This window comes from Drosophila subobscura, chromosome J (assembly GCF_008121235.1).
Source record: "Drosophila subobscura isolate 14011-0131.10 chromosome J, UCBerk_Dsub_1.0, whole genome shotgun sequence".
In the NCBI taxonomy this organism is placed as follows: Eukaryota; Metazoa; Arthropoda; class Insecta; order Diptera; family Drosophilidae; genus Drosophila; species Drosophila subobscura.
This window is the reverse complement of record NC_048532.1, coordinates 17515944-17541311: the sequence shown is the minus strand read 5'-3', so window position 1 is coordinate 17541311 and position 25368 is coordinate 17515944. Positions and strand designations below refer to the sequence as shown.

The window sequence follows — 25368 nt, the reverse complement described above, 5'->3', positions numbered from 1 at the left end:
TTTCTTATTCCTCTTTGCTTTTTAATTTCGTTGCCGGCAGAGAGCGAGAAACAGCTGACCACACAAAATATACCTTCTCATTTAAAAAAAATACTGTAAATATACCGTATGCCCTAAATCATTTTCCTCGATTTCGATTTTCTGCTTAATATTACCAGCTAGTTAGGATTCTCAGCACTAAAACTATAATTTTATCCGATTGATGAATTAATTTTGCATCAGACTGTCTCGTTTTCATGGCTTCCTTTTGTTGGATTGTTCACAAAATGACCTAAAAGGTCATCCAAAAAAGGCATATAATTGTAGCAGTGAAAATTCGCATGTTGCGAAAGAGCAACATCGCTGGCCATCCAAAACATACCGAAATATACATTCACATTTTTTATAAGGCTATTTTCATTTTGCTATTCTATTCAATATTAAAAGCTTGAATTGAATTGTTTTATTAAATAAAGTCCTGATTGAGGTTGAAGTCCCGTGAAGTATAAAATTTACCATAAATACCATACTAGAGAAGTTGCACTGCTTTTCAACATTATCTGCATGGGCTTTCGCAACACTTATAACATCGCGCGCTTGTTGTGAATTTAAAAGAGGAGAAAATAAATAAATAAAAGAAGACTACGATAAAATGGCTGTTGTTTAACCAATTAATCACAAAGGTATCCCATTTCAAGTGTCAATGCCATGACATTTTAAATCATTCCCACTGCTGGGCCGTGATTCTAATGAAATTCTCGCTGAAATATTTTATTGCAGACTTGACAGAAAATCGTATTTATTGACACGCAACCACAGAGCCCTAATTGAATTTGGCCAGCATGCAACATATAAAAGACACCACCGAAGGGTATGCCAATGCAGTTTAACCCAGTGGACGCCCCCGTCCACGGTGACGCCTTCGGTATATGTAAAGTGAATCGCGGCCATGGAATCCCTGTGCAATGCCAGTGAGCCTCCACTCCGACCCTCGGCTCGCATGTCCTCGGGCAGCGATGAGCTGCAGTTTCTCGGCTGGAACGTGCCACCGGATCAGATACAGTACATACCGGAGCACTGGCTGACCCAACTGGAGCCGCCCGCCTCCATGCACTACATGCTGGGCGTCTTCTACATCTTCCTGTTCATTGCCTCGACCCTGGGCAATGGGATGGTCATCTGGATATTCAGCACCTCCAAGTCCCTGCGCACACCCTCCAACATGTTTGTGCTCAATCTGGCCGTCTTCGATTTGATTATGTGCCTCAAGGCGCCCATTTTCATCTACAACAGTTTCCATCGCGGCTTTGCGCTGGGCAACACCTGGTGCCAGATTTTCGCCTCCATTGGCTCCTACTCGGGCATAGGTGCGGGCATGACAAATGCGGCGATTGGCTATGATCGCTATAATGTAATAACCAAGCCAATGAATCGCAATATGACCTTCACGAAGGCTGTGATGATGAACATTATCATTTGGCTGTACTGCACGCCGTGGGTTGTGCTCCCACTGACACAGTTCTGGGATCGCTTTGTGCCAGGTGAGTGCGAGTCTCGTTTTCTACACTGATATAAAACGCCAAAGGTAGAGTAGAGTCTGTGGGTTGTGTCTCTCCTATTGACTATCCTCATCGGTTGGTGTAATTATCACATTCAATGCCAAATTGCCATCCTCGGAGAACAGCTCCACGGTGGATTTGTTGAGCACCAAAAAGTCCGCATTGGTAAACGTCACAAAGCTCTCGCGAATGGAGCGTGGCTTCGACTGCCAGCGCAGCGTGCGATTGTTTGATTCCAACGAGATGCTGTAGTCAAACTCCGCGGCATCGCGCATTGTGCCAATGATGCGGCAGGCGGCAAAGAACTGCTGACAGCCCTCGCCCAGATGGATCTTCTCCAGCGAGAGCAGAAACTGGCGGCCGTGGCAGGACTGCACCATGGTCCAGTCGAGAGCGCCCTCTAGATTCACATTGGTGGCCAGAAAGATAATGTCGTGGCCATCCATTGTGATGACATTCTCGTGCGTGGCAATCAGATGGCCAAAGACATCTTCGAGCGGGCCCTGCCACACGCACTTGTCGTCCGGATAGGGGCAAAAGAAGGGTCGAAATTCGCAGTCATCCTCGTGCCGCTTCTTCTCCGAGTAAGTCATAACCAGCTTGCAACCACAGTGCGAGTGCTTGCAGGGAAAGAACAGCTTGGAGGCCACATTCTCCATTGCGATGTTGCGGATGTTGCTCATCGGCACGCGGCACACGGGGCACAGGGTGATCTTGTGGCGGCAGCCGGAGCAAATCAAGTGGCCCCTCGAGCACTGCATAATCGGTGGCATGATGTACCCAAAGCACACGGGACACTCCAGCAGCGACAAGTAGAAGTCGACCAGTGGCCCCTCCATGGGAGTTTCCACTCGGACCACAGCATTCTCCTGCGGCTGTTCCTGTCCCACACTGGCGGCCATATTCGGACTCGAATTCGAGATCGAATTCGGTAGCCTGCACAACTGCACGAGTGCCACAGACCCGGGCTTGGGCACAAGTTCATGTCCTGACCCTGTCCCTGCCACTGCATTTGGGTCTTCTGCATCTGCTTCTGCTTCTGCTGCTGCGGCACGCGCTGAGGGCAATTCCGGCGCTGACTGGCGACGTGGCAGCATCTCCGCAAAGTCCTTATAAAAGCCTCGAATTAGCTCTAAGGCGTTTTGGTATTTCAGTTCTGTATAACGTTGAAACATTAAATTTGGCTTCACTTTCAAATAATTCTGCTCAAAATTTAAAATTTGTACAATTAAATTTTTTTTGGGTGTTTTTGTTCGTAAAAATTTAGGACTGAATAAAATGCGTTCGCCTGTCCTGACTGTAAATTTATGAATGACTATAAAACATAATATGACTAAGGCTGGGATTTAATGGGGAAAGAAAAGGAAAGGACTACGTGATGGAAGGAAAAGAAAAACCTACTTTGATGCGGAGTTTTAGTCAATTTTATGTTCACTTCATTGCTGCATTTTTACTCTTTTTGTCCTTTTAGAAATATAAAGAATTCTTAGAAGAAATTTCGCTTGTATTTTTTTGTTCTAAATATTAAACATTTAAATGAGTAAAAGAGAATCGTTAGTACTTTTCACTAATCACGTTTATTTCACTTTTCTGTAGTTTTCCTGTTGTGTATGTGATGGTAGCTGGGCAGGGGGAGTAGGGTTGGAGGTTGGCGCATTAAAAGCTAAATATGGTGCAAGATGCCTTAAAACATTTCTCACTCAGCAGCCAAGTTCGAAATGTGAGCCGGAACAGTGTTGGGAGATCTGGGTTGGCTTCTCTGTGGGTTCGGTCAGTTGGGATAGGTTTTAGGGGTACTGTCTTTTAGCATTGCAAACAATATGGTTACATTTTTATCTCAATTTCTTAGTGGGAATTTGGCATGCACACAAAAAAAAACTCTCTCTCTCTCTTGCTTTCTTTCTGTCGCTCTCAAACAACTCTCGAGTTATTACAGATTTATCATCAATAGAATTTCCTTTTGCTGTGGTTAATTTGTTGTTTAAACTGATTTTACTTATTACCATTTACAGTATGTATAAAATAATTTACATTAACTAAACTAGACTTTGCAGATTGGTGTTCTGTGTGTGTGTGTGTAGGTAGGTGTTTAGGTGGTGATGTTTGTGGATCTGGTGGGCACAATGGGCACGTGTAGGCAGCTCCGCTCCAGGTGTGGCCCGACGCAGACGCAAGACAGCTTAACAATTAAAATTAAACTAAAAGCAGAAATAACACCATTGAAGAAACATTGAAATAGTATGTGTAATGTGTGTGTGTGTGTGTGTGGAATATATGAACAATTTAAACCTAGAGCTAGTACCAATCGAGCGGGAGAGCACTTCCTCTGCCACTCTTCTCTGCTGGCCCTTCCACAATCGAAACTTACATTCAAAAAATATCTAATTAAATGTTATTATATGCAATTATTTTATATGTATGTGGATAGGGGGGTTGGGGTGAAGGAAGGGCTGTGGGTGTGATGTTTAATGAGGGTAGTGTGTGTGTTCATATAGAACGAAGAATCGTTTTTAAAACGATTCTAATGCTGCTCTTTTTCTGTGGCCTTTCTCTGACATTCTTTCGTTTCTTTGAATGAATCTACGAGTTAAACGTATGATGCGAACAAAGGCGCTAAACTATAGTTATTATATGGTAGGTATTATATTTATACGACAAATGTTTAAAGTAAACAGAAATAAACAATTAAATTGGGCGATTAACGCGAGGCGCGATGCGCTGTGTGTGGGTCTGGGTCTCTGCCTAGACCAGAGAGATGGTCACATTGATGCCCAGATTGCCATTGTCGGCAAAGAGCTGCGCAATCGATGTGTCGAACACCAGGCAATCCGAATTGTGTATGGCGGAGGCAACGCCCTCGTGTATGGAACGCGGCATTGCCTCCCAGGTGAGGCGACGACGGTTGCCGTTCAGCTCGAGGCGGTAGACAAAGTTCTCGGCCTCCTTGCGCGATCCAATGAGCTGGACAATAGCGAAGAACTGCTGGTGTCCGTCGTACTTCTCCTGCTTCTCGAGGACGAGCATGAAGTGGTGGCCGAAGCAGGACTGCATCATCACCCAGTCAACGGCGCCGGGCAGATTGATGTCGGTGGCCAGAAACACAATATCCTCGCCCTGCAGCGTGGTGATGCTCTTGTGGGACATCATCAGGTGCTGCATGACTAGGTCGAGCGGTCCCTGCCATTTGCAGGAGGCCCCCGGGCAGGGGCATAGGTAGGGGCGACACTCGCAGGTCTCCTCGTGCTCGGTCTTCTCCGTGTAGACGAGTGAGGCGGTGCAGCCGTAGCCCGAGTGCTTGCACGGAAACTTCACGTTTGAGGCGACCTTCTCCATGGCCAGGTTACGGATATTGGCCAGGGGGCCGCGGCATGTGGGGCAGCAGGTGAGCTTGGAGCGGCACGAGACGCACACCAAGTGCCCGCTCGAGCATTGCAGGATCGGGGGCAGCACATAGTCAAAGCAAACTGGACATTCGAAGAGTGATGTTAGATCGGCGGACATGCCCGCATCACCGCCACCGGCGGAAGACAGCGAGGAGCTGGACGATGAGGATGTGTTCGCCGAGGAGGTGTTGCCGGCACTGGAGCCGGTCGAGCTGCTCGTGTTGGTGGCCACTGCCGTTGGTGCTCCTGCTGCTGCTGCGGCTGCTGTCGGTTCACGGCGTTTCGGGTTGATTTTATTTGACATTGGAATTTTTCTCTCTTCGCGAAACGAATATCTCTATGGGTTCTGTCTAAATCTCTCTATTCTCTCCCTTGGAGTCCCTTCCTGTGCGGAGTGCCAGTCCGTTCCGGTTGGTCCGGGAACAGTTATTTGTGCGTTGCGTGCCTCTCCTCTCTCCTTCCGCTGCTGCTGCTACGTCACTGCAAAATAAATCGAATTCCAAATTGAATGAGTAATGCGTCACACGTTGATTTTGCGAGTAGTTCAACTTGGAGGAGCCTCTACGGCCAAGAGTAAACAATTAATCATGCCCTGACCTTCACCTTGCCGCGGATCCCCCCCAAATTGTTGGCATTACCAAAACGAAAACATGAAATGCGAGCCATAGGAATTGCATTTAAGCAATTATTTAACTGGAAACGTATCGAACAAAGTTAAAGTCCAAGTCGAAGCCGAAGCCGAGGTCAGGCGTCACGTCGAAGGCCCAAAAGAAAATACTTCTGGGCGGCACGGTAGTACGGCGGCACGTGTGTAACGAAGCAAATACTCGCTTGTGTGTGGCGGTGGGTGTGTGAGTGTGTAGGGTCTTATCAGGCGAGCCCTGACGCTGATGGACGACCATTAGGGACGTCGACCCAAAACGCAACGATTGTGGGCGGCTACGAGGGGTGGAGCGGGTGAGGTAGGGCCGTGTGTGGAGTTTGGTATGGGTGTGGCGTCGTCCACAACAATGTTCACACACATATGCACGTATGGATATGATGGCATGAGCTATTTCTTTGTTTATGCGATTACTAACTTACGATTAGAAAAGATAAATGATTTAGCAGTGCGCAATGGCGTTGAACTCATGAAGTTACACTTTGAACATATTAAAGTTACACAATCAAACATTTCATAACTTTCATTTGAGGCAAAACACAACCACCATCGTTTTACACATCCAAAATGTATCACTATAAAACGCACTTCATAAACTTTGTGCCGCATAAACGATGCATATGCCTACGACACGCAACGAAAAGCGCGTAACGTAATGCATCAAGGGGAAATGAATAGAATGAAGTAGGAGGAGGAGGAGGTGGAAGCGACCAAGAGACCAGCATAAGCACAGACGTCACACACACATGCAACACACACATGCAGGCGAGCACTGAATCGCAAGCACACACACACATAATTAACTGTTCGTTTACGCCATGTACCGTATGAAATATATCCATATGAAGACTCTCCTCAAAGTCTCAACTTTGGGGGTAAAATGGTAATTACTGCCACAAAAGCCACAGCCATGAATATAATTAACTTTACTGTATGTGCTGAAGCTTCTTTTCAATGAGTTGCAAAATAAAGTGTATTAAAAAATAGAAAACGTAAGTTGCAGAGCAGAGCGAAATGCTTGAGCCGCCATTAACAAACATTAAAGAGTAAGAGCAAGAGCAATTTCAACGGCAGAGACAAACAAACATTGGGCTGCACTGCTGCAGCATAAACAAGCACAAAATACATAATCGTAAATGTAAACTTACATAGCAGGCTGCCTCCTCTGTGTTGGTACGGGTGCGCTGGTGTTTCTGTGCGTGTGTTTGTGTGTGTGTATGTGTGAGTGGCTGGGGTTTTTTTATCAGTCAGCCTTTATGGCAATGCACTGACCCATCCCGTTCGGATACGTCTCTTTTTTTCTTTTACTATAAATCAATGCAGGTGGTTTTTCTTTCGCAGGAAAAACGGCACGCACACCCGAGAGCAAATGGAAACTGTTTTGATTGCTTTTCGCCTTTGGTTCACCTTGCGCCAAACTCGAATTTCAGGCGTGCGCTAATTTCATTTGGCTTTTTTATCTAATTTTCTTTTATTCGCCTCTCGCGCACACATCCATTGAATACAAGTTCGCTTTTGTTGCTGTTGCTACTGCTGGCTGGCTGCGTCGGCTGCTGCTGCTTCTACTGCTACTGTTGTGTTTGTGCTGGTTTGTTGTTGTTCTTTTTGTTGCTGCACGAAAATATCATATCATTTGCATTTACTTTACACACAGCAGCGAGTTGAATTTTTTTTTGTATTTCACTATTTGCGTTCCTTCTACTCGCCCCACCTTTTTCTTTATTGCACTCGCGTTTGCTCGAAAGGAACTTCAGTCTTTTAAGCCACTATCAACTGCGTTTTTTCGCTGGCATATTATTTTATTCAGTTTTTTTTACCTATTATTTTTTTTGCTAAGTTTCTTCGTCCGCGTCGTACAGTGTGACCGCGGAGTTATCGATAAAATATACCTTCAGACCCTCAACAATATATCAAAATATACCATCTCATTTTCAAAATATACCGTAATATACCGTAGTCGTATCGTTAGAAAGAAAAAAATATCGGTACTATTGTGCGATAAGCTGAGAATATTAGGCGGCAGCATACCTTTATTTTGAAAATAATATTGACTTTCTTTCGTTGCAGAGGGATATCTCACATCCTGCTCGTTCGACTATCTCTCGGATAACTTTGACACCCGCCTCTTTGTGGGCACCATCTTCTTCTTCAGCTTCGTCTGTCCCACGCTGATGATTCTGTACTACTACAGCCAGATAGTGGGACACGTCTTCAACCACGAGAAGGCGCTGCGGGAGCAGGCCAAGAAAATGAACGTGGAATCGCTGCGCTCCAACGTGGACAAGAGCAAGGAGACGGCCGAGATACGAATTGCCAAGGCAGCCATTACCATTTGCTTTCTGTTCTTCGTTTCGTGGACACCCTACGGCGTGATGTCCCTCATCGGCGCGTTTGGCGACAAAAGTCTGCTGACGCCCGGCGCCACAATGATTCCGGCGTGCACGTGCAAGCTGGTGGCCTGCATAGATCCATTTGTGTATGCCATCAGTCATCCCAGGTACCGCATGGAGCTGCAGAAACGTTGCCCCTGGCTGGGTGTCACCGAGAAGTCCGGCGAGGCTGCCTCGGCCCAGTCCACGACCACGCAGGAACAGACACAGCAGACCTCAGCGGCATAGACAAAATGATTCTGACAGAAACGAACTTGTAATACAAAGGACAATGGAAACTATAACAAAACGATTGAAGGATAGAGGCTAAGCCCGAAGGAGACTTAATTAACTTTTATGATTTGTAGTTCCACATTTGATTTGTTGATAAACTAGTGAATTATGGCAAAGGAGAGAGAGAGAGAGGGAGTTATCAGTTAGTCAATTATTTATTCATTCGGTTAATTCTGCTCGCTGGGTAATTATATCTTGCAGATGCGATACCCATCCACTTCCCCTTATCAAAGATCCCCCCACAATGAGTCTCAGCACTCATTGATTCACCAACAGCAAATGCAGTTCGATCACAGAGCGGTAGTCGTTGTGCGACAGCTCGCCCTGCTGCGATCGCTGCAGCACGCGCTTCAGTCGCTCCAGCATGTCCGGGCGGGTCGTTATCTTGAACAGCTCATCGATGTACCGCAGCGACTCGCGCGACCAAAAGACCGACGGCTTGTTGGCATCCAAGACGCGCGCGTTGGGCTTCACCTCGCCAAGGAGTCGCGCGAATGGATGCTCGGGATTGCGCAGCTGTAGATCGGCCCGCGCACGTTGCTGGGGATTGTTGAAGGGCATCTGTATGGCCTGGCCACGTTTGGGTTGTTGCTGCTGTTGGCCTGCTCCTGGACGTTGCTGTGGCTGCCCTGCAGCTGTACGTTGCTGCTTTTGGGGCTGCCCTGGACGCTGCTGCTGCTGTTGCTGCCCTGCACCTGAACGCTGCTGCTGCTGCTGCTGTTGTCCTCCTCCTGGACGCTGCTGCTGTTGTGGGGATCTTCCTGCTGCCTGCCTTTGCTGCTGTTGGGTCTGTGCCGCGCCTGCACGCTGCTGCTTTTGTGCCTGTCCTGCTCCGCCTGCACGCTGTTGCTGCTGCTGTTGCTTCGTCTGCTGCTTGGGCGGCGGTGGCGGTGCCATATGCTGCCAGGCTGGTGGCAGTGGAGTCGGCGAGGCAGCCCGCTTGTTGCTTGTCTGTGGCGCCTGCTGCTGGCCCCTACCCAGCTGCAGCGGCGGCAGTCCCAAGAGCGCCGGATCAATGTTCAACGTGTGCAGACGATTCTTCTTCTCCAAATGGACATAAGTCTCCAGCAGCTCCTCGTACTTGGGATGCGGATAAGCGGTGAAGATCATGCGCCAATGGTCTTCGATTTCGGTGCGCAGTGCCGGCGAGGCGTTGTCGTCGGGCGAGAAATCTTTGAGTAGCGTCTGCAGAAGCACCAGCAGCTGGTCCAAGTGCGTGCCGCCATTCAGCAAGCCCGCCTGCCCCACCAGAATCATGTTGAGTTGGCGCCGCTTCTTCTCCGCACACTTGAAGCCGTTCTTGGTGTTCAAATTCTCCTGCTGCTTGATGGTTCTGTACAGGGCCTTGGCATTGCCCAGGTGACTGTTGAGGCTGATGATGCCGTCCCTGAGGAAGCGAATGAGCACATCGACGCGTTTCGGTGGCTTTTGGGACTGGAACTCAACGCTCTTGCGCTTCACCTCCTGATGGCGATGCAGCAGCTTCAGCTGTAGATCCTCCTGATGCTCCTTCAGGCCGTAGATGACCAGAACATAGCCATAGGTCATCAGATCCATGCGCACAGTCACCTGGCATTGCTTGGAGGTCGCCTCAAGGAACTTCCAGCCCTCTGGACTGAACAAGTACTCGGACAGATCGCGCGCCATTATAATCTTGCCCTCGCAGGGCACATCCTGCAGCTCAGTGTCCTCCCCACTGTCACCCAACCGCTCCATGTGCCGGCTGTTGACACACATCGAGATGCCTTGGCTGTTGGAGGAGATGTTGAACTCATCGTCATTGCCTCCTCCAGACAGGGGTATAATATCGGGCATTGGTCCCATTGGTCGGGTATTTTTGCGCGTCTTCTCTATGGGCATGTCCTGCTCCTCGCTCGTCGTCGACGTGGGCAGCTCAAAGTGCTCGGAGAAGCTGTAATTCGAGTCCGAGTCCAGCTCATGGGCGCCCACAGAGTGTCGGCTGGTGCTGGCCATCGGTTTGGCAGCTTCCTCTGGCTGTGAGTCGAAACTGGTGGAGATCTCCTCGCGCTGTATTGCAACTGGTTGCGCTTCTTCCATGGTTTGCTCGTCTTCATTTGGCGCCTCCTCCGGCTCTGGGGCCACCACTGGCTGCGGTTCGGGAACTTGCTGCGGTTCAGGAACTTGCTGCGGTTCGGGAACTGGCTGCGGTTCGGGTACACGCTCAGGTTGTGGAACCTGTTTCGATTCGGGAACCTGCTTCGGTTCGGGCACTCGCTCTGGCTCCGTGGCCCGCTCTGGCTCTGGCTCTGGCACCTCCTCTGCTGCAGGCTCCTTCTCCTGTGTCACAGTTTCCACAGCGGCAACTATTTGCTGTGTTCCACGAGCTGCCTTCGCCTGTGCATTGGGCACATAATCATGTGTATAAACTTTAGCCTGAACCTCTTCCGTGTTGGCAGTGGCTGTAGCCTTGCGTTTGGTGCTCTGTGGCCTGGCGAGATTGGCTTGAGTGAGGAACCTCGCATAGTAGCTGTTCTTGGGTATATTCGGATCGCTCCACACAAAGCTAAAGGGCGTTTCGTTGGCAAAGAACGATGTCAGATCACCCAAATAGCCGAGATCTCCGCTGCGATCCTTGTAGGTCTTCTGGTGCGACACAATGTGCGAGGTGTAGGTTTGATTGCGAAACTCGCCAATGCGCTGGCGGCAGTTCTCAAAGAGATGGCCACGTCCCGCGCAATAGCTGCACATCTTTGCGTTGTACTTGACATGGCTCTGCAGCGGCACATTCGAGCGGATCTAAGGGGAGGGAGAGGAATGCTTTAATCGATTGAATCTTTGCCTTAGTTGCTGCCACTTGCCGTTGAGTGATAGCGCCGCCACTTGTCCGGGCAATGGTCCATGCCATGGCCACGCATCTTGCACAGCTGACAGATGAGGCGGCTGTGGAAGGAGCACTTGTTGCACTGCTGCACATAGATCGCCTGCTTGGCGCCGCACTGTAATGAAATTTCGCATGAATTTTGGGCACTTCCCTCAAAAGTTTTGACCTTCTCTTACACCCAAACAAATGGCATTGGGGCAGCGTGGCTCGGCATGTCCCGCCTGGCCGCACATGTGACAGACGAGCGGCTTGCGTGGCCGCGGACACTTGGAGCGCATGTGACCCATTTCGGCGCAATTGGTGCACTTGGCGCGCGAGCGATGACGCACCACGGGGTAGCGATCCTCGTTGAGGATTCGCCACTCCTGGCGACGTGCTGCAAACGAAACAGGGTAATGATCAGGCATTCATTGGCTGTCTGTTGGCTTACCACTCATCGCTCTCTGGATCCTGTGCACATTGAAGTGCTCGCCCTGCCAGCTGTCGTTGTAGAAGCAACACATCTCCTCATTCCAGCCAACCAGCTGCCCGCCCGTCAGCGCAGGCTCGTCTGTCAGCTGCGCGATGTTGTGCTCCACTTTAATCGTTTCTCCTATGTCGATCTCAAACTCCAGCTCCTGCTCCTCTTCGTCTTGCTGCTGCTGCTGCTGCTCCTCCTCTTCGTGCTGCTGCTCCTCCGCTGGCATGGTGGTGTCTGCCTCCTCCGCTTGAGGGGCTGTGCCAGCATCAACGCGCTCGAAGATGGCCAGCACGCGATCGTTGACGGCATTGTTGAACTCTGCCTCATTTTGGGAGTCTGCATCGCTGCCAACGGACAGAGTTTCCAGCTGCTCATCCGCCTGTGCCTCGCGCAGCTGCTGCACCTCAGCCTGTCTCTCTGCCCGCTCCTTGGCCTGCTCCTGCTGCAGCAGACGCTCGGCAATTGCACGCGCACTGGGCAGCTCATCCTCCGAGGCGGAATTCGAGCTAGACTCTTGTATGGCCTTAAGATTAGCTCTCCTCTGTATTTCCTCCGAGTTGCGGCGCGCGCTGACGCGTCGTATCTTGCGCTTGCAACGCTCCACAGCCATGCCGCGGGCAATGCCGGGCACTCCTGTCGGCTGCACACCATCCTCGCTGTCCGTGTCGTCCTCATCCTCGTCATTGTTGGGCTCCGACTGGCTTTGGTTTGTGCTCGAGGAGCGACGCTTGCGCAGACGCTTCATTTTGTTCACATTCGGCTCGATGACCTCCTCCACATCGGAGCTATCCGAGGGCGACTCCACGCTGCGTATGATGGTGGGCGTGGCCTTTGCCTTGGCCTTCGAGTAGATGCCGCTCTCGGTGAGATCCGATTCGCTTTCGTAGACATCCAGCGCCCGGAACTGCTGATGATCATCCACGCGATAATTCTGCTTGATCTCCTCCAGCCGCGAGGGCGGCACAAACTCGTACTCGGAGGAGGTTTCAGCCGCTTGATCAGCCTGCGGAGGGGCCTCCACATCAACGTCGACATCTGCCTCTGGCTGCTCCTGCTGCTGCTCCATGTCGACATCCTGCTGGCCGGCAGCCTCTCTGATGGCATTCTCCGTCAGCACCAGCAGATCCTCGTCTGTGGCTCGAGCGCGGTCTTCCAGCAGGCGACTCGTGTCCTTCTGCACAATAAAATCATCGGTGGACATGACCGAGTTGCAGGGCGAGTACAGCGGCGGCGTCATCAGCGCAGCTCCCGCCTCCGGTTGGGTGATGCAGGAGATGCTCAACTCCACATCGGCCGCATCCATGGCATTCTCCTCGTGATACTGATCCGCTATGCTGTTCTGCTCCGTGTCGCTGGTGTCCAGATCGATCACCGGCACCGGTGGCAGTGGCACGAGTATCACATCATCATCGTCCTCCTCCTCGTTGGATGTTTCGCCCAAGTCCACAAATGCCACGGGCTCCGTGGGCTTGCGCTGCTTCTTGTTGGCCAGCGCCTGCTTGGACTTTTGCTTCTTCGCCGCCAGACGCTCCATTTGCAGCAGCTTGCGATTGGCCTTGCTGAAGGGTCCCGGTTCGGGTTTGACCTGCTGCTGCTGCTTGGCCTTTTGCTTCTTGGGCGGCCAGTTGGAGGGTATGGCCACGAGCAGTTTTTGGTCAAAGCGTTCGGGTTCATCATCCGCCTGTTGCTGTGGTTTTGGTTGAGGTTTCTGTGGCGCTTGTGGCTTTTGTTCTGCTTTTGCTTGTGGCTTTGGCGAGCTCTTCCATTTGGTGTCTCGCTGTTCCGCTCTGGGCTGTGGCTTTGGTGATGGTTGCTCCTTCTGCTTTGGTTGCTGCTGCTTCGGTTTGTCCTTTTGCTGCTGCGGTTGCTTCGGCTGTGCTGGCGTCTCCTTGCGGTTTGGCAGTGATGGGCGCTTGCCATTTGGCTTGTCTGCCGCCTGGGGCGTTGCAGTTGAAATGGAACTGGAGGGGACTTCGGCAGCTGGAAATATATGAAGTTAAATCCACTTAGAATGCGCTCAAATCAATGGTGAACCCATAAGAAACCTCAAACCCAATCTATTCGCAGTTCAAAGTGCAATTTTAATACGAAAAGGGATTTAGCAAAAGGTTTAGGTTCTCATTTTCCACATCCTGTGCAGTTACATCGCCCAGACTGTAGCCGCAGGCATTGAGCTCCTGCAGCTCTTCCTCGTTGATGTGGTACAGCACCAGCGGATCCTCATGCAAGTCCGTTCTGTTGGGCCACAGCAGCACCTTCACGGAGCTGCGAAACACGTTGACTGCCTCATTGATCAGTCTTTTGGCCTCGTACATGTTCTTGAGCAGCAACTGACTGCCATTGGCAGAGAGCGAGCGCACGACGAGAGCGTGCTCCAGCTGCTGCACGAGGCGTAGCAGCACGAAGCGACGATAGCGCTCCTCGTAGTGGATCTGCGGCTTGTTGTGACGCAGCAGGGCCCTGCAGACAGCAACATCCACGACATAGCCCAGCACATGGATGGAGGCAGTCACCAGGATCCACATGAGCAAGTACTCGGCGGGGCAGTGGGTTAGCTCGTCGCGCCAGTACAGCAAATCGCAGCCATACAGCCGGAAATGATAGTCCAGCCAGACGACCAGAAAGAGCATATTCAGCGTGGCCAGTGCCATGCAGCCGGGGTCCAACCACTTGCAGACAAACCGCAGAAGGGTGCAACACAGCGACAGCAACCAATTCAGATACTTCATGGCCGAAAGCGGAGAATTTTTTAACCAAAATTTCGAAGGCAAACCAAAGTTGGGAAATAGCTTGACGGGACTCTATTCCTAAGGCCATCTCGGTGACAAACATTCAGTCGGATTGCTGCTGCTACTCACCTGCGGATACATTTGGAGTTTTTGTCTTATCCTCCGCCCAGTAGCGTGGTTTGGCCACTGCATTATTGATGACACGCTTCTCGGTGACAATGCGCTGGGACTGTGGCGGTGGTGGCATGTGCTGGGCATCCACGGCTGCTCGCTGATCGGCCGCAGAAGGTGTGATTTCACCAGCACCAGCACCCGTTTCATCGCTGTAATGGATGGACGCGTACAGAATGGACTCCAGCTCATTCAAGCGCTCGCTGTCCATGTCCTCCAGCTGCAAAAGTTGTTGGGATACATGTAGTGACAATGTTGTTTTCCATTAGAATGATACATACATCGCTCATCTTGCGTCTTTGTTTTCTTTTGCTATTTTTTACATCCAATTGATAATGAATAATGAAAAGAGAGGGGAGCACGTTTGCCAGTCAGCTAGGGGAATGGCCAATCGATAGTTGCGTAGCACTATCGAAAGTGGTCCAGAATCGATATAAAAAAAAATCAACGCTAGCTGCCGGCCACGTACGATTTGCGTCGATTTACAATTATTTATTAAAAGCATTTAAAGTAAATTAAACTAAGCAGCGAGTGTTGGCTGACTAACTAAATCACAATTTGGTTATTGCAGCATGGATACCGTCTCCTTTGAAAACATGAAACGCTACGTTTCGCCCATCAATCCGGCGGTATTCCCCCACCTCGCCACCGTGCTCCTCACCATTGGAACATTTTTCACCGCCTGGTTCTTCATCTTCGTTGTGTCCCGCAAGACCACCAAGGAAAAGACTCTGATCAAGGAACTACTCATCAGCTTGTGTGCCTCGATATTCCTGGGCTTTGGCATTGTGTTTCTGCTGCTCACTGTCGGTATTTACGTATGAAAATAAGGCTAATAACCATTCCATTATATAGAAATAAACTAGAGGACCTGTCGTGGGCGTGAACGTACGTGAGGCCTTTTTATTGTAATTTCAAAGATTCAATTTGCGCTTAAAACAATATCGAATATATTATGTTAACATATCAATCGTGTGTGTGTGTATTCTCATGCACCCCCCGCGTTGCAATCATAGAAAAAAAGAGAAGCTAGCCGGCAAGTCCAGCCTTTTGTCTACACTTTTGCATTGTGGCCCGCAAGATGAACTGTTTGCGCGAGAGTGTGCGAACGTGCTTGAGGAAGGTCTCCAGATCGATAACCCCGCCGCGCAAGCCCTCGCCCAGATAATAAATGGCATCCTCTGTGGCTGCCTCATCGGCATAGGCATTGAGTAATCTGAAAGAGCAAAGGAGCACACACATTACACTCACTGATATCGCACTCCGAACTCGCGTCCACTCACTGTCTGTATAGTGGTGCCGTTGTGGTCACAGCCTCGTCTGGGTCAATGGCTTCAGCATTCTCGAGCGTCTCCAGACTCTTCTCCAATTCCTGCTCCTTGTCGCGTAATACATTAATGTTCTTCTGCAGATCCACCTGCTCGCGCTCGAGGCGCGTTATGATGGAATCAATCTTCGTGCTGCCCTCGACCAATTCCTGTTTGGTGCGATTCAGCGTCTCGATTTCGGCCTGATACTGATTTACCTTCTCCTGTATGCGACGCCGCAGCTTGTCCTCGACAGCGCTGATGAGTGAAGCCTTGATGTGCTCCTCGGTAATGGTGCCCGTCGAGCTGGGACTCGCCGACGGATTCTAACAGAGAAAAAGTCACAAAATCGTTGCAAAGCAAATGCCAAAGTTGATGCTTACATAGCCGCCAGCTGGTGGATAACTGCCAGCTGGTTGTGGGTAATTCATGTAGGGCGGATAGCCGGCGGCATTGCCACCAGCACCGCCTGGCGGATACGGTCCGAAGTTAGCACCTGTTGGATAGGGCGGAAAGTTGCCACCGCTTGCTCCACTAGCAGTAGGATAAGGCAGAAACGAGTTGCTGGCCCCAGCACCACCCGATTGTTGCATGTAAGCTGAAAGGCAGAAAGGGAATCGAGTCAGATGAGAGCTGTTCTGAGCAGCTGGTGGACAGCTCACCGTTTGGTGGATATGGCATTGCCATTTGTTGTTCCTTGGGCTTTGAATACACTGGCGGATGATCGCCGAATGTCACAATCATGACTTGGATGAGGGAGAGCAGATCCGAGGAGTTTGGCTGCCAGTCGTGCAAGTACGGCAGATAGACCTTGCCATTGTGATCCACATACATGGACACCTTTATCTGCATGGTGGGTGTGGGCTTAACAAAGCACATTGGCGCGTTCTGCGGATGAGTGTCCATCAGCCATATACATATGGGAATGTAGTACGTGTTATCTATCAAAAATCGCAAAAATGTTAATCAAAGCGAGGAACAACGCTCCACACACTCACTTTTATAGACCACCGGAATGGTGCCCTGCAGTGTGAACAGATCTTTGTGACTTCCATCGTTGAACACTGTTTGGGGCAGGGGGTAGGGCAGAAGGGGAACACCATTAATTGGATGCTGTGGCTTATCAGGCGGTGTGGAGGTCTTACCAAACTTTTGCAGATCATAGGTCAGACTTCGGTATGTTGTGATGACATCCATCACGTCCTTCTTCGTGACGTCGACATATTTATACTACAATTAAAACAGGAGGCATGTCGTTAATTGCGTTGCATGCGAAATTAGGCAAACAAGTTCTGTCTCAGAGTGGGGAGATGCCCCCAACAATGAGTCATCTGCCATGGCCATACCTTGGATAGAAACTTGATGATCTTTGCTTCCTCGACAGCAGGCATTCTAAACTGAGACTGGGGGCACAAATTTGCCCGCTACACCTGGCCCAAAATCGTTTTACTTTGAGAATTTTATAGGAAATTTCGCCTGAACAAAAACAAAAGTGTACAACCGATAGATATCAACTGAGCTATCGATACTATCTATAAATTACTCGATGCTATATATATTCGATTTCATATAAATCGATTGTATATATCGCTGTCACGCTTAGTGACGGCACAAACCGTTGCGCTCAAAATGATTAATCTAGAATTTAGAATTACTTTTATTTGTGCAATAAAATCTACAATTATATTACGCCAAGTGATATGTTCATTTAGTTTCTTTGTGTTGGTGCTGGTCTTGATGGGCTGTGCATGAGATGGGCTGTTACTTTTTCTTGCACAATTTGTGGCTTCTGTGGTTATCGCGTCTGAAATCAAACAGATGAAAACGAGTTGTTATGAATCGTAGTAAATAAAAGCACTTGGCGGGCATAGAAGAGGCTCTGGTTCTTGGTGTCTTAAACATATATAGCTTTATTTGAATACTTTCTCTCACTTCTCTCTGTTCGTTCATTTCTCATATAGGCATTATATATTTTATATTACGTTTGTGGTTCGTTGTGTGTGTGGTGTGGTGTGAGTGGGGGGCATTGTGTGTTTGTGTGTGTTCGTGTACTTAACCAATTGTTCAGTTAACTAGGCATTACTATAGGTATTGTTCATGTTGTGTTACTTTTTAAATATATACTTTATATAAATATGTATTTTTCGTTTATTTAGTTTATATGTTTATAAAAGTTATCCCTCTGCTCTCCGCTCCATTCCGTTCCACTTTTATTTCCTCTGCCATTGCACTCTTTCGTTCGTTCGTTTATGTTTTAATGTCTGTCTGTCTCTCTTGCTGCAGCATCTGGTTAGTTGAATTTTTCGTTAAATTGTGGATTAACACATATATAAAAAATAACTCTTATGGTATTCTTGCACGCGCTCTTCTCTCGTTCTCTTTTGCCTTCCGGGCTCTTCTACTATTACGGTACATACACACTTAATCTATGGGGTGGGGAGAAACCATTTTATAGTCTCTCCCGTTTCTCATTTTATATATCATATATCATAATCATACTGATTTACTCGTAGTTGTTTTTTGTGCTATTTTGCATTACTTTTTATTATTGCTTCAATGGCGCTGCATTTTCTTCGTTCTTTCTTTCTTTTTTCGTTTCTTTTGTGGAGTGCATTTTATAAATCGTTAAAAAACAACAAACAATACAATTCAAATGTAGTAAGGGATTCCGGAGCAAAGTAAATTGAAATAGTCATAAAGGGGCTTTCACATAGTTTTTTTTTCTGTTCGTTTTCGTCTCTTTTCTTCTTTCTTTTTCTTTTGTTTTTTTTTGGCACATTTGCTGCATTTCGTTTTTGTTTTTTTCCATGGTACTACAACAAGTGTTCTTCGTGTCTTCTTTACGTAAATCTCTTCATAAATAATTAAATACATAATTCGTATGCTATAAGAAATTGCTGTACAACAACAAGTGAAGCGCGTGGGTGTGGGCGTGTGTGTCTCAGTGTGTGTGTGAGTGTTTGGATCGCAGAGCGTAAATATAATAGATATAACGTACTCCGTATATGTTATCAAATTTTATTGCATAGCGAGCGAAGGATGTGGATTTGCATGTTTGCGGGGGGTCTGGAAGGTTGTGGAAAACGATAATTCGTGCACAGGGGAACTGGGGTTTGGGGATTTTCTCTTCGGGTTTTCTTTTTCGTTATTAAATATTTCCATTATTAAAATGTAGAAAATAAATTTGATCTAAAATGTCAGTCTATTGCGCAAAATCTACTTTTGATGTGACTTCTACCCGATTTTCGCTTAGTTTTTGTTTGCATTTTGCTTTTGCCTTTGCTTCTTCTTCTGTTTTAGTATCTTTCTCAATATACTCGTAAAAAATTCCCTAATATTATATGTATGCATCATGTGTATCGTCGTCGTATCGTTCATTCAACCCAATCGTCGCGTTGATTGCGTTGCGAGGCGAAGCGATCCAATCCGATCCGATCCGATTTCGATTCCGATCTGATCCGTGCTGACATTAGATGTTAGCCCGCGACGCGAATGCTGGGGAGGATCGGTGTCCGCGGCAATGGGCGTCATACTGCTATTGCTACTAATGTGCCTACTCAATGGCTAGGTCTACGTCTACTTAATGGGTAGGTAGGTGGGGGTTGTGGGGGGCGGGGACACTTAACCTAGCTTCGTGTATGCGTAGGCGCAGATCACGCCCACCACAACACCAGCCGCAATATATGTGAGTAATGACCTTCCTTTTTTTGACGCCTTCTGCCCATCCTCGCTCTCCCGCAGCTTCCGTTTCATATTGTTGATTTGCTTCTGCAGCTGGGCCTGCTGTTCGTTGCGTTTTCGTCGCTTCAGCTCGTTCTCGGGACTGCAAATGGGAAACGAAAAGGTTAAAAAATTATCCACACAGTGGTTCACATCATCATCTGTATTACCTCGCTGGTGTCTGCGTCTGCGACTGACCCACTGTGTCAATGCCATTGGCCTTGTGCTGTTCGGCTGGCGCTGGCTTCTCGCTGTTGGCATTCACATCATCATCTTGGGGCGTCGTCGTCGATACATTGCCATTGACGGGCTCCACATCGGGCAATTTAATGTTCTCATAATCCGCTTCGAAATCGTCGTCGTTCTCCTCGTCATCATAATCGTCTTCGTCATCATCGTCATCATCATCCAGATCCTCATCGCTGTCCGACTCCTGAAACGACCTTAGAGGCCTCGTCGGCAACGGCGGCAAGGGACGCAGACTGTCGGCCACCTCAGCGTTGATGATCTCGTGCTGATTGATGAAATTATTCAGAGCATCCTTGCTGCTCAGCACCGAGGGCTTGTCGCCAATGTTTTCAGCAGACACCTCCTCGCCATTGGACTGGGCGGCACGCATATTCAGCGAGAGCACGCCGCCCGCATTGGGGGCCAGCGGCAAGTTCAGCGAATGTGTGCGAGGCGGCAACGGTGGCGGCACTTCATCCTGTGCATGTGTATCTGTCTCATTGCCAATGATTGGTTCCTTAGCGTCGAGAAAGGTCTGCAAAGGCAGATAGAGAGAGAGAGAGAGAGAGAGAAGGGGAAAGTTCTTGGGTTAGTCCAAAGCCAAATCACAGCGAAAGAAACTCCACTGTAAACGGCGGCGCTTGGCAGTGGATCCACGACCAGCTACCGCACGCCTGCCGCTGTGAGCGCATACATACGGGATCGTTCAGCTTCTTGATGCCCTCGATGATGGCCTGATAGGAAAAGTCCAGCTGGTCGGATGTCTGTATGAGTCCCATGCGATAGCTGCGCAGCTCGCACAGCACCTGCGACACATTGCACTCGCCGAGCTTGTCCACGAGCACAAGGCAGCAGTCGACCAGGCAGAAAGTGCCCGAGCGACCAATGCCGGCGCTGCAGTGCACCACGGCCGGACCGACATCGTTGCTGAGGCAGCCAGAGTCACGTACTTGCTGCAAGAATTTCAGGAATGCATCGGGCGAACTGGGAATGCCAAAATCTGGCCATGTGATGTAGTGGAACTGCATCACCTCGCGGCTCTTTTGCGTTTCGAGATCGGTTAATCTGTGGGGGGAGAGAGTTGTTCATTGATTTGCACTAGCTGATCGATGGGCTTTCACTCACTTGAACCACCGCCGCACAAAGTTCTGGTACGTCTCACAGCGCACAAGCTCCACGGTGAGCTGCACGTTGGGCAGCTTCAAGGCCTTATCCGCTCCGAGCTGATTGGGCCAATACAGATGACATTTGATTTGCTTTTTCTCCATCAGCTTGTTGAGCATGAGAATGGCGCTCGATTTTTGCTCCCAGACCATCAGCCAGAAGTGGCCGACAGTGTCCTCCAAGGGTCCCTGGGTCAGTATGTACTGACGATCGGCGCGCTCCAGCTAAGGATGGAAATGGAAATTTCGCTTAGAACTTTGATTCGAGTGGAGTGGAAATGCCGGCACTTACCTTCACCAGATTGGCATTGATGTAGTCCACGCTGCCGCGCTTCAGGACAATTCTCGAATGATCGTAGGGATTCACATCCCTATAGCGATTCAGGCCACGATTCTGTGAACGCTCCGATTCCAGCGTGCTGAATTGTTGCTCTTTGGCCCCGCGATCGCATTTCTCAGAGATTTCCTGGAATTTCAAAAATTGAACGATTCGAATTTATGTCTTTAGTCGGAAGCAATAAAAAAATGCGTCGTGACCATTAGCACGGTAGATAGCTGAGGCATCTGAGCTTTCATGCTAAAATGTCTGGCAAAAGAAAACCAATTTGGCAATCAGCAATAACCGCCACGCGAATCGGTGGCAATAATAGAATTAAAATAAATCAAATAATATTCAACGACTCATCACATTCTTTGAGCTGATTTCAAACATTCTACAAAATTCCACATATAATGTTTCATGTCGGTTGGAAATTTCTTGCGCTTCAACAGAAATCCAATATCTTTTATCATGTTTGGGGGGTTGCCCCATGCCAACTGACTCATCCGCACAGCGTCAGGCACAAGTTGCTCGCATTAATGGCCATGCAGTGGGCCTAGAGGCAGGCCTAACCCTGCACCAATAACACCCAAACAGACAAATAGAGGCAGAGAGGGAGAGAGGCAGCCAACCCAACCCATCCAGCTGACAAACCGGCCATGACTAATTAGCCCAGCAAACGATGGCTGCCCCCCGACTGTTGTTAATGGCATTATCTTTGGCCGCTTTGGCTGCTTGGGGCCGGCTTTATCAGCCGAATGTACATATGTGTGTGTCTGCTTCTGTGTGTGTGTACTAATGCTGGCACAGCTGTAAGCGAATCGAACCATTCAGCATTCAGCAGCACCGTCAAACAGGGTCAATGGCGCCAAACCATGCGGTGACAAGTGCATCTCAAGCCCTGCTTATGGCATGTAAGAATGCTGCTGGCTTCGGCACGCCAGATACGCGTAATCGGCAGCGCACATACTCCATCAAAAATCTGCGCTTTTTGTATGAGTAATTCGTTGAATGGTAGCCCCTGCCCCCTCGCTCTACACTCCCGATGATTGCAGCTCTCCCAAAAAAGCAGTTTTTAATTGCCCATTGTGTCATACTGTGGTGGGGGTGTGAATCAGCCGAGGGAGGGAGCTGATTCGCAGGGATCCCATTGATTGCTGTTCCTCTTATGAAACACATTTTTTGGACCCACTTACGCAATCAGCTGAGCCACGAAACGGATCAATGTCCGATAAGCAGAATATTTCCAATGAATTGTTACAGGCACAAAAAAAACTTGGGGTCCAATGGGGATTTCTGATTATCACAATAATTACGAGTCTCGCGGAAAAGAAATTATTCTCAAAATTATTCATACATGATTTTGTATCACTTTTATTATGAACAGATGTTCGGATTTATCACGTGTCACGTGAGAATATGTGATCGTGATATCGAATGAGGAAAAAAAGTCGAAGCTGTGGAAAGTGCATTCTCATGTCAATTATTTTTCATGAAAAAATATGTCTAAATAATTGTAGAGCTTATATTTACGACCGATATTTTGTAAGCTGAGAGACTGGCTGGACTCTCTCTCTCGATTATTCAATACACCCGTCGGATATCGGCAGCTCTAACCATCTTTTGATTGGCCATTTTCTGTGGCCAGCAGCAACAGTTATTTTATGCTTCTTGATTATCCAGGTGACCCTTCTACCGTTTACAGCTATAAACACACATCGACACACACACACAAACACGCGAGGAGAATTGAGAAATACCAACAGGGGAGAGAGGCGTAATACATGGGGTCTTGAATTTCCAAAGCGTGCAAAGAATTGTATTTCTCGAAAGAAAAGCCAAGCAAAACAAAACAAAACAAAAAGCGTTGCATGCATGCAGAGCATAATTGCAACACGCCCCCGTCCACAAGCAACAGCACCCTCACCCTGCCCCACTCGTCACACTTCGCAGCGGTTGTCATAATGGAAGGAGGGAATGGATGAGTGGATGCAAAGCCTGGCAAGGTGTAAGCTGATAACTGTATGGGGATGGGGATCCATCTCACAAAGCATAGAAGGAGAGAGCACGAGAGAGAGGGACATAACGGGAGTGGAGTGCGTTCAATGGAAATGATTATACGCCAAATGCGCAAAAAAGCATAACAAAAAGTTAAATGCGTCATTTTTTGTTGTTATATTTTCTGGGGGATTTCAATAGAAATTTCATCCGCGGAGATGCCATGTTCAAACGAAAAACAATTTGTTTTGCGACACATAATTGTTGTTGTTTGTGTTTGTATTTGTAATCGTGCTGGTGCAGGGGCGACGGGGACTCCTTTCAGTTAGTTGGAAAATTAGATTATCCTCGGCTGGGCACAAAAGGATACCATGGCGAAGCCACAAAAGAAGTTACAGACACTGACACACACACACACGCATGCACACACAGACACAAGGCATCCTCTTCCTAACTGCGAAGCTGAATTCCGTGAAATCCCAATTCAAGTGAGTGCCTGGTCTGGCCATGGCAGAGCAGAGCCGCTTCCAAGCAGGGGCAGCAGCTGAAGACACATTTCGCCGGAACTGGCTATAAAGCAGAACTGCCAGCAATGAACAAGAAGAAGAAGAAGCAAAGAGGAGCAGGAAGAGCAACCAGAAAGAAACCCAAAGAACGACTCAAAACCAGACGCATGCCCTTTGTGCCCCTTGGCGAGAGATGCGTGCGAATGTGTGTGTGTGTGACTGGATAGAGTGTGCGGCCATATGTGTGTTCGCGAGTGTGTATTGGAATAGTTCCCAAGTGGAAAGAAGCTAGTGTCGACCCTCCGTCTCTCTCTCCACCCTGATGCGATGCGATAAAAATAAGCTTGTCAAAGTATTCTCCTTCCTCTCTCCCGGCACAGCACTTAACTCCTGTATCAACAAAAGTCCGGCAATCAAAACAAAGCAAAATGCAAAAACTGTTTTCCTGGAAAACCCGCCTTTCAGTTATGGGGCCCCAAAATTCGCGGAACCAAAACCCCAATATTCTAGGGGGAAGAGGCCTATCAATAACAATCAGAAAAGCAAAATTAAAGACGACGAGAACTCGGCTAATCATAAATGTTGCGAGGGGCGGCAAAACAGAGGTGCAAAGAATGGGGAGCACTGGGAACAGCATCTCTCAAAAAGAGAGAAACACCAGAAACAGCATAAATATGCAAACACACACTCTCTAAAACACACAAACACACACACCACGAAAGTACTGTTGTTTGAGCTGCAGCCAAATGCAAAGCAAAGAGTGCAGCAGGTGAGCGGAGCTGTCACTGTTGCTGTGTATGTACGTTGGCATATTCCTGTGTGTGTGAATCTGTTTGTACACTGTATTCTGTTTCTTTTTTTTTTTGGTCAAATGCTGTTTGAGCCAGGCTGGGGACCACTTATAACCAAAGACGGAGCAACAGCTACCAACACAGGCACACTCGCACAAACACATTCACGCTCACATGACAACAGTGGGGCCAGCGGCGGCGTGCCTACACACACACACAAACACGTACGTTCTCCCATTTAGAACATGCATGTGTGTTGGTGGTGGAGGCATCTGCAGAAGCCTTTTGCGCACTCATCACATTTTCGTGGAAATCGAATCGAAAAGGAACACTTTGTGTGTACACGTTTGCGACTCCTGCCTGGCCGCCACCACTGCTACGTGCATCTTCCTTCCAGGTGTTGCCAAACGTATTGCTTTTCTTCACTCTTTCTGCCAGTGTGCAATTATTCTGGCTGCAACAGCAACAGCAGTAGCCAGTGCCTGTCATTGGTGGTGTTGTTGTTGTTTTTACCTTGTAGAAGCGATGCCAGCCCGATCCAGTCTTTTTATTGTTATATTCCGTTTCAATCTTTTGCCTGGCGGCCGCGTTATCCTTTGTGCTCGTTGGGGACGGCGACCCACTTGTTTTCTGCTCACTCATTGTGCACTGTTTGTTGTTTTGTTTCCTGCGTTTTAATTTTACTTTTAATTTGGAGTCCAGGCGGCGTTGTGACTAGCAGTGTGACCGCGGCTTAATCAATTAAATATACACGACAGACAGTCAGTAATATACCGAAATATACGTGCTCACTTTCAAAATATACCGTAAACATACTGATGAAAAAAGCGAAACGTTACTTTGCGTTGAACGGAAATTCTATTCCTTGATTTTGATATTCGACTTGGAA

General features: G+C 48.5%; 8 protein-coding genes across 12 annotated transcripts in view; 2 read left to right on the top strand and 6 right to left on the bottom strand.

Moving 5' to 3' along the window:
* The first annotated feature begins 928 nt into the window (after positions 1-928).
* Positions 929-8370, top strand: LOC117893764 (opsin Rh4). Its single transcript, XM_034800504.1, has 2 exons — positions 929-1520; positions 7650-8370. Exons 1-2 carry the CDS (start codon positions 929-931, stop codon positions 8198-8200), a joined length of 1143 nt encoding a protein of 380 aa, XP_034656395.1. The 3' UTR covers positions 8201-8370.
* Positions 1440-2813, bottom strand: LOC117893765 (probable E3 ubiquitin-protein ligase sinah). Its single transcript, XM_034800505.1, has one exon. The coding sequence runs from the start codon at positions 2711-2713 to the stop codon at positions 1595-1597; it is 1119 nt and encodes a 372-aa protein (XP_034656396.1). The 5' UTR covers positions 2714-2813; the 3' UTR covers positions 1440-1594.
* LOC117893767 (E3 ubiquitin-protein ligase sina) lies at positions 3363-7449 on the bottom strand. The gene is made up of 2 exons (XM_034800507.1): positions 6731-7449; positions 3363-5401 (listed from the first exon to the last, which is right to left on the bottom strand). Exon 2 carries the CDS (start codon positions 5223-5225, stop codon positions 4281-4283), a length of 945 nt encoding a protein of 314 aa, XP_034656398.1. The 5' UTR covers positions 5226-5401; positions 6731-7449; the 3' UTR covers positions 3363-4280.
* An 11-nt stretch (positions 8371-8381) lies between the features above and the next one.
* The window catches only part of LOC117893759, a 48146-nt gene continuing 31159 nt past the window's right edge, over positions 8382-25368 (bottom strand). For 2 of the 4 annotated variants that reach the window (XM_034800498.1, XM_034800497.1), the window contains 5 exons: positions 11518-13238; positions 11264-11463; positions 11065-11202; positions 8974-11002; positions 8382-8910 (listed from right to left, as the gene is read on the bottom strand). In XM_034800498.1, coding sequence (XP_034656389.1) covers positions 8504-8910; positions 8974-11002; positions 11065-11202; positions 11264-11463; positions 11518-13081 — 4338 coding nt within the window. In that variant the 5' untranslated portion in view covers positions 13082-13238 and the 3' untranslated portion in view covers positions 8382-8503. Of the gene's footprint in view, positions 8911-8973; positions 11003-11064; positions 11203-11263; positions 11464-11517; positions 13528-14405; positions 14668-14728; positions 14840-25368 lie in introns of those variants that run through there. The other 2 variants (XM_034800495.1, XM_034800496.1) reach the window with 2 other exon arrangements.
* LOC117893772 lies at positions 13629-14371 on the bottom strand. The gene has a single exon (XM_034800511.1). It carries the CDS (start codon positions 14274-14276, stop codon positions 13629-13631), a length of 648 nt encoding a protein of 215 aa, XP_034656402.1. The 5' UTR covers positions 14277-14371.
* LOC117893774 (transmembrane protein 258) lies at positions 14860-15338 on the top strand. Its single transcript, XM_034800514.1, has 2 exons — positions 14860-14957; positions 15019-15338. Exon 2 carries the CDS (start codon positions 15020-15022, stop codon positions 15269-15271), a length of 252 nt encoding a protein of 83 aa, XP_034656405.1. The 5' UTR covers positions 14860-14957; position 15019; the 3' UTR covers positions 15272-15338.
* On the bottom strand, positions 15325-17277 carry LOC117893763 (tumor susceptibility gene 101 protein). Its single transcript, XM_034800503.1, has 7 exons — positions 17101-17277; positions 16900-16984; positions 16753-16818; positions 16417-16695; positions 16138-16352; positions 15731-16080; positions 15325-15663 (listed from the first exon to the last, which is right to left on the bottom strand). The coding sequence occupies exons 1-7, from the start codon at positions 17143-17145 to the stop codon at positions 15477-15479; spliced, it is 1227 nt and encodes a 408-aa protein (XP_034656394.1). The 5' UTR covers positions 17146-17277; the 3' UTR covers positions 15325-15476.
* Positions 17394-25219, bottom strand: LOC117893761 (tyrosine-protein phosphatase non-receptor type 61F). 2 transcript variants are annotated; one of them, XM_034800500.1, is made up of 7 exons: positions 24993-25219; positions 21158-21331; positions 20828-21090; positions 20401-20767; positions 19645-20237; positions 19452-19577; positions 17394-17558 (listed from the first exon to the last, which is right to left on the bottom strand). In XM_034800500.1, exons 1-7 carry the CDS (start codon positions 25119-25121, stop codon positions 17516-17518), a joined length of 1695 nt encoding a protein of 564 aa, XP_034656391.1. In that variant the 5' UTR covers positions 25122-25219; the 3' UTR covers positions 17394-17515. The 2 variants fall into 2 exon arrangements, with proteins under 2 accessions (XP_034656391.1, XP_034656390.1); XM_034800499.1 differs by lacking the exon at positions 17394-17558 and having other exon boundaries at positions 18493-19577.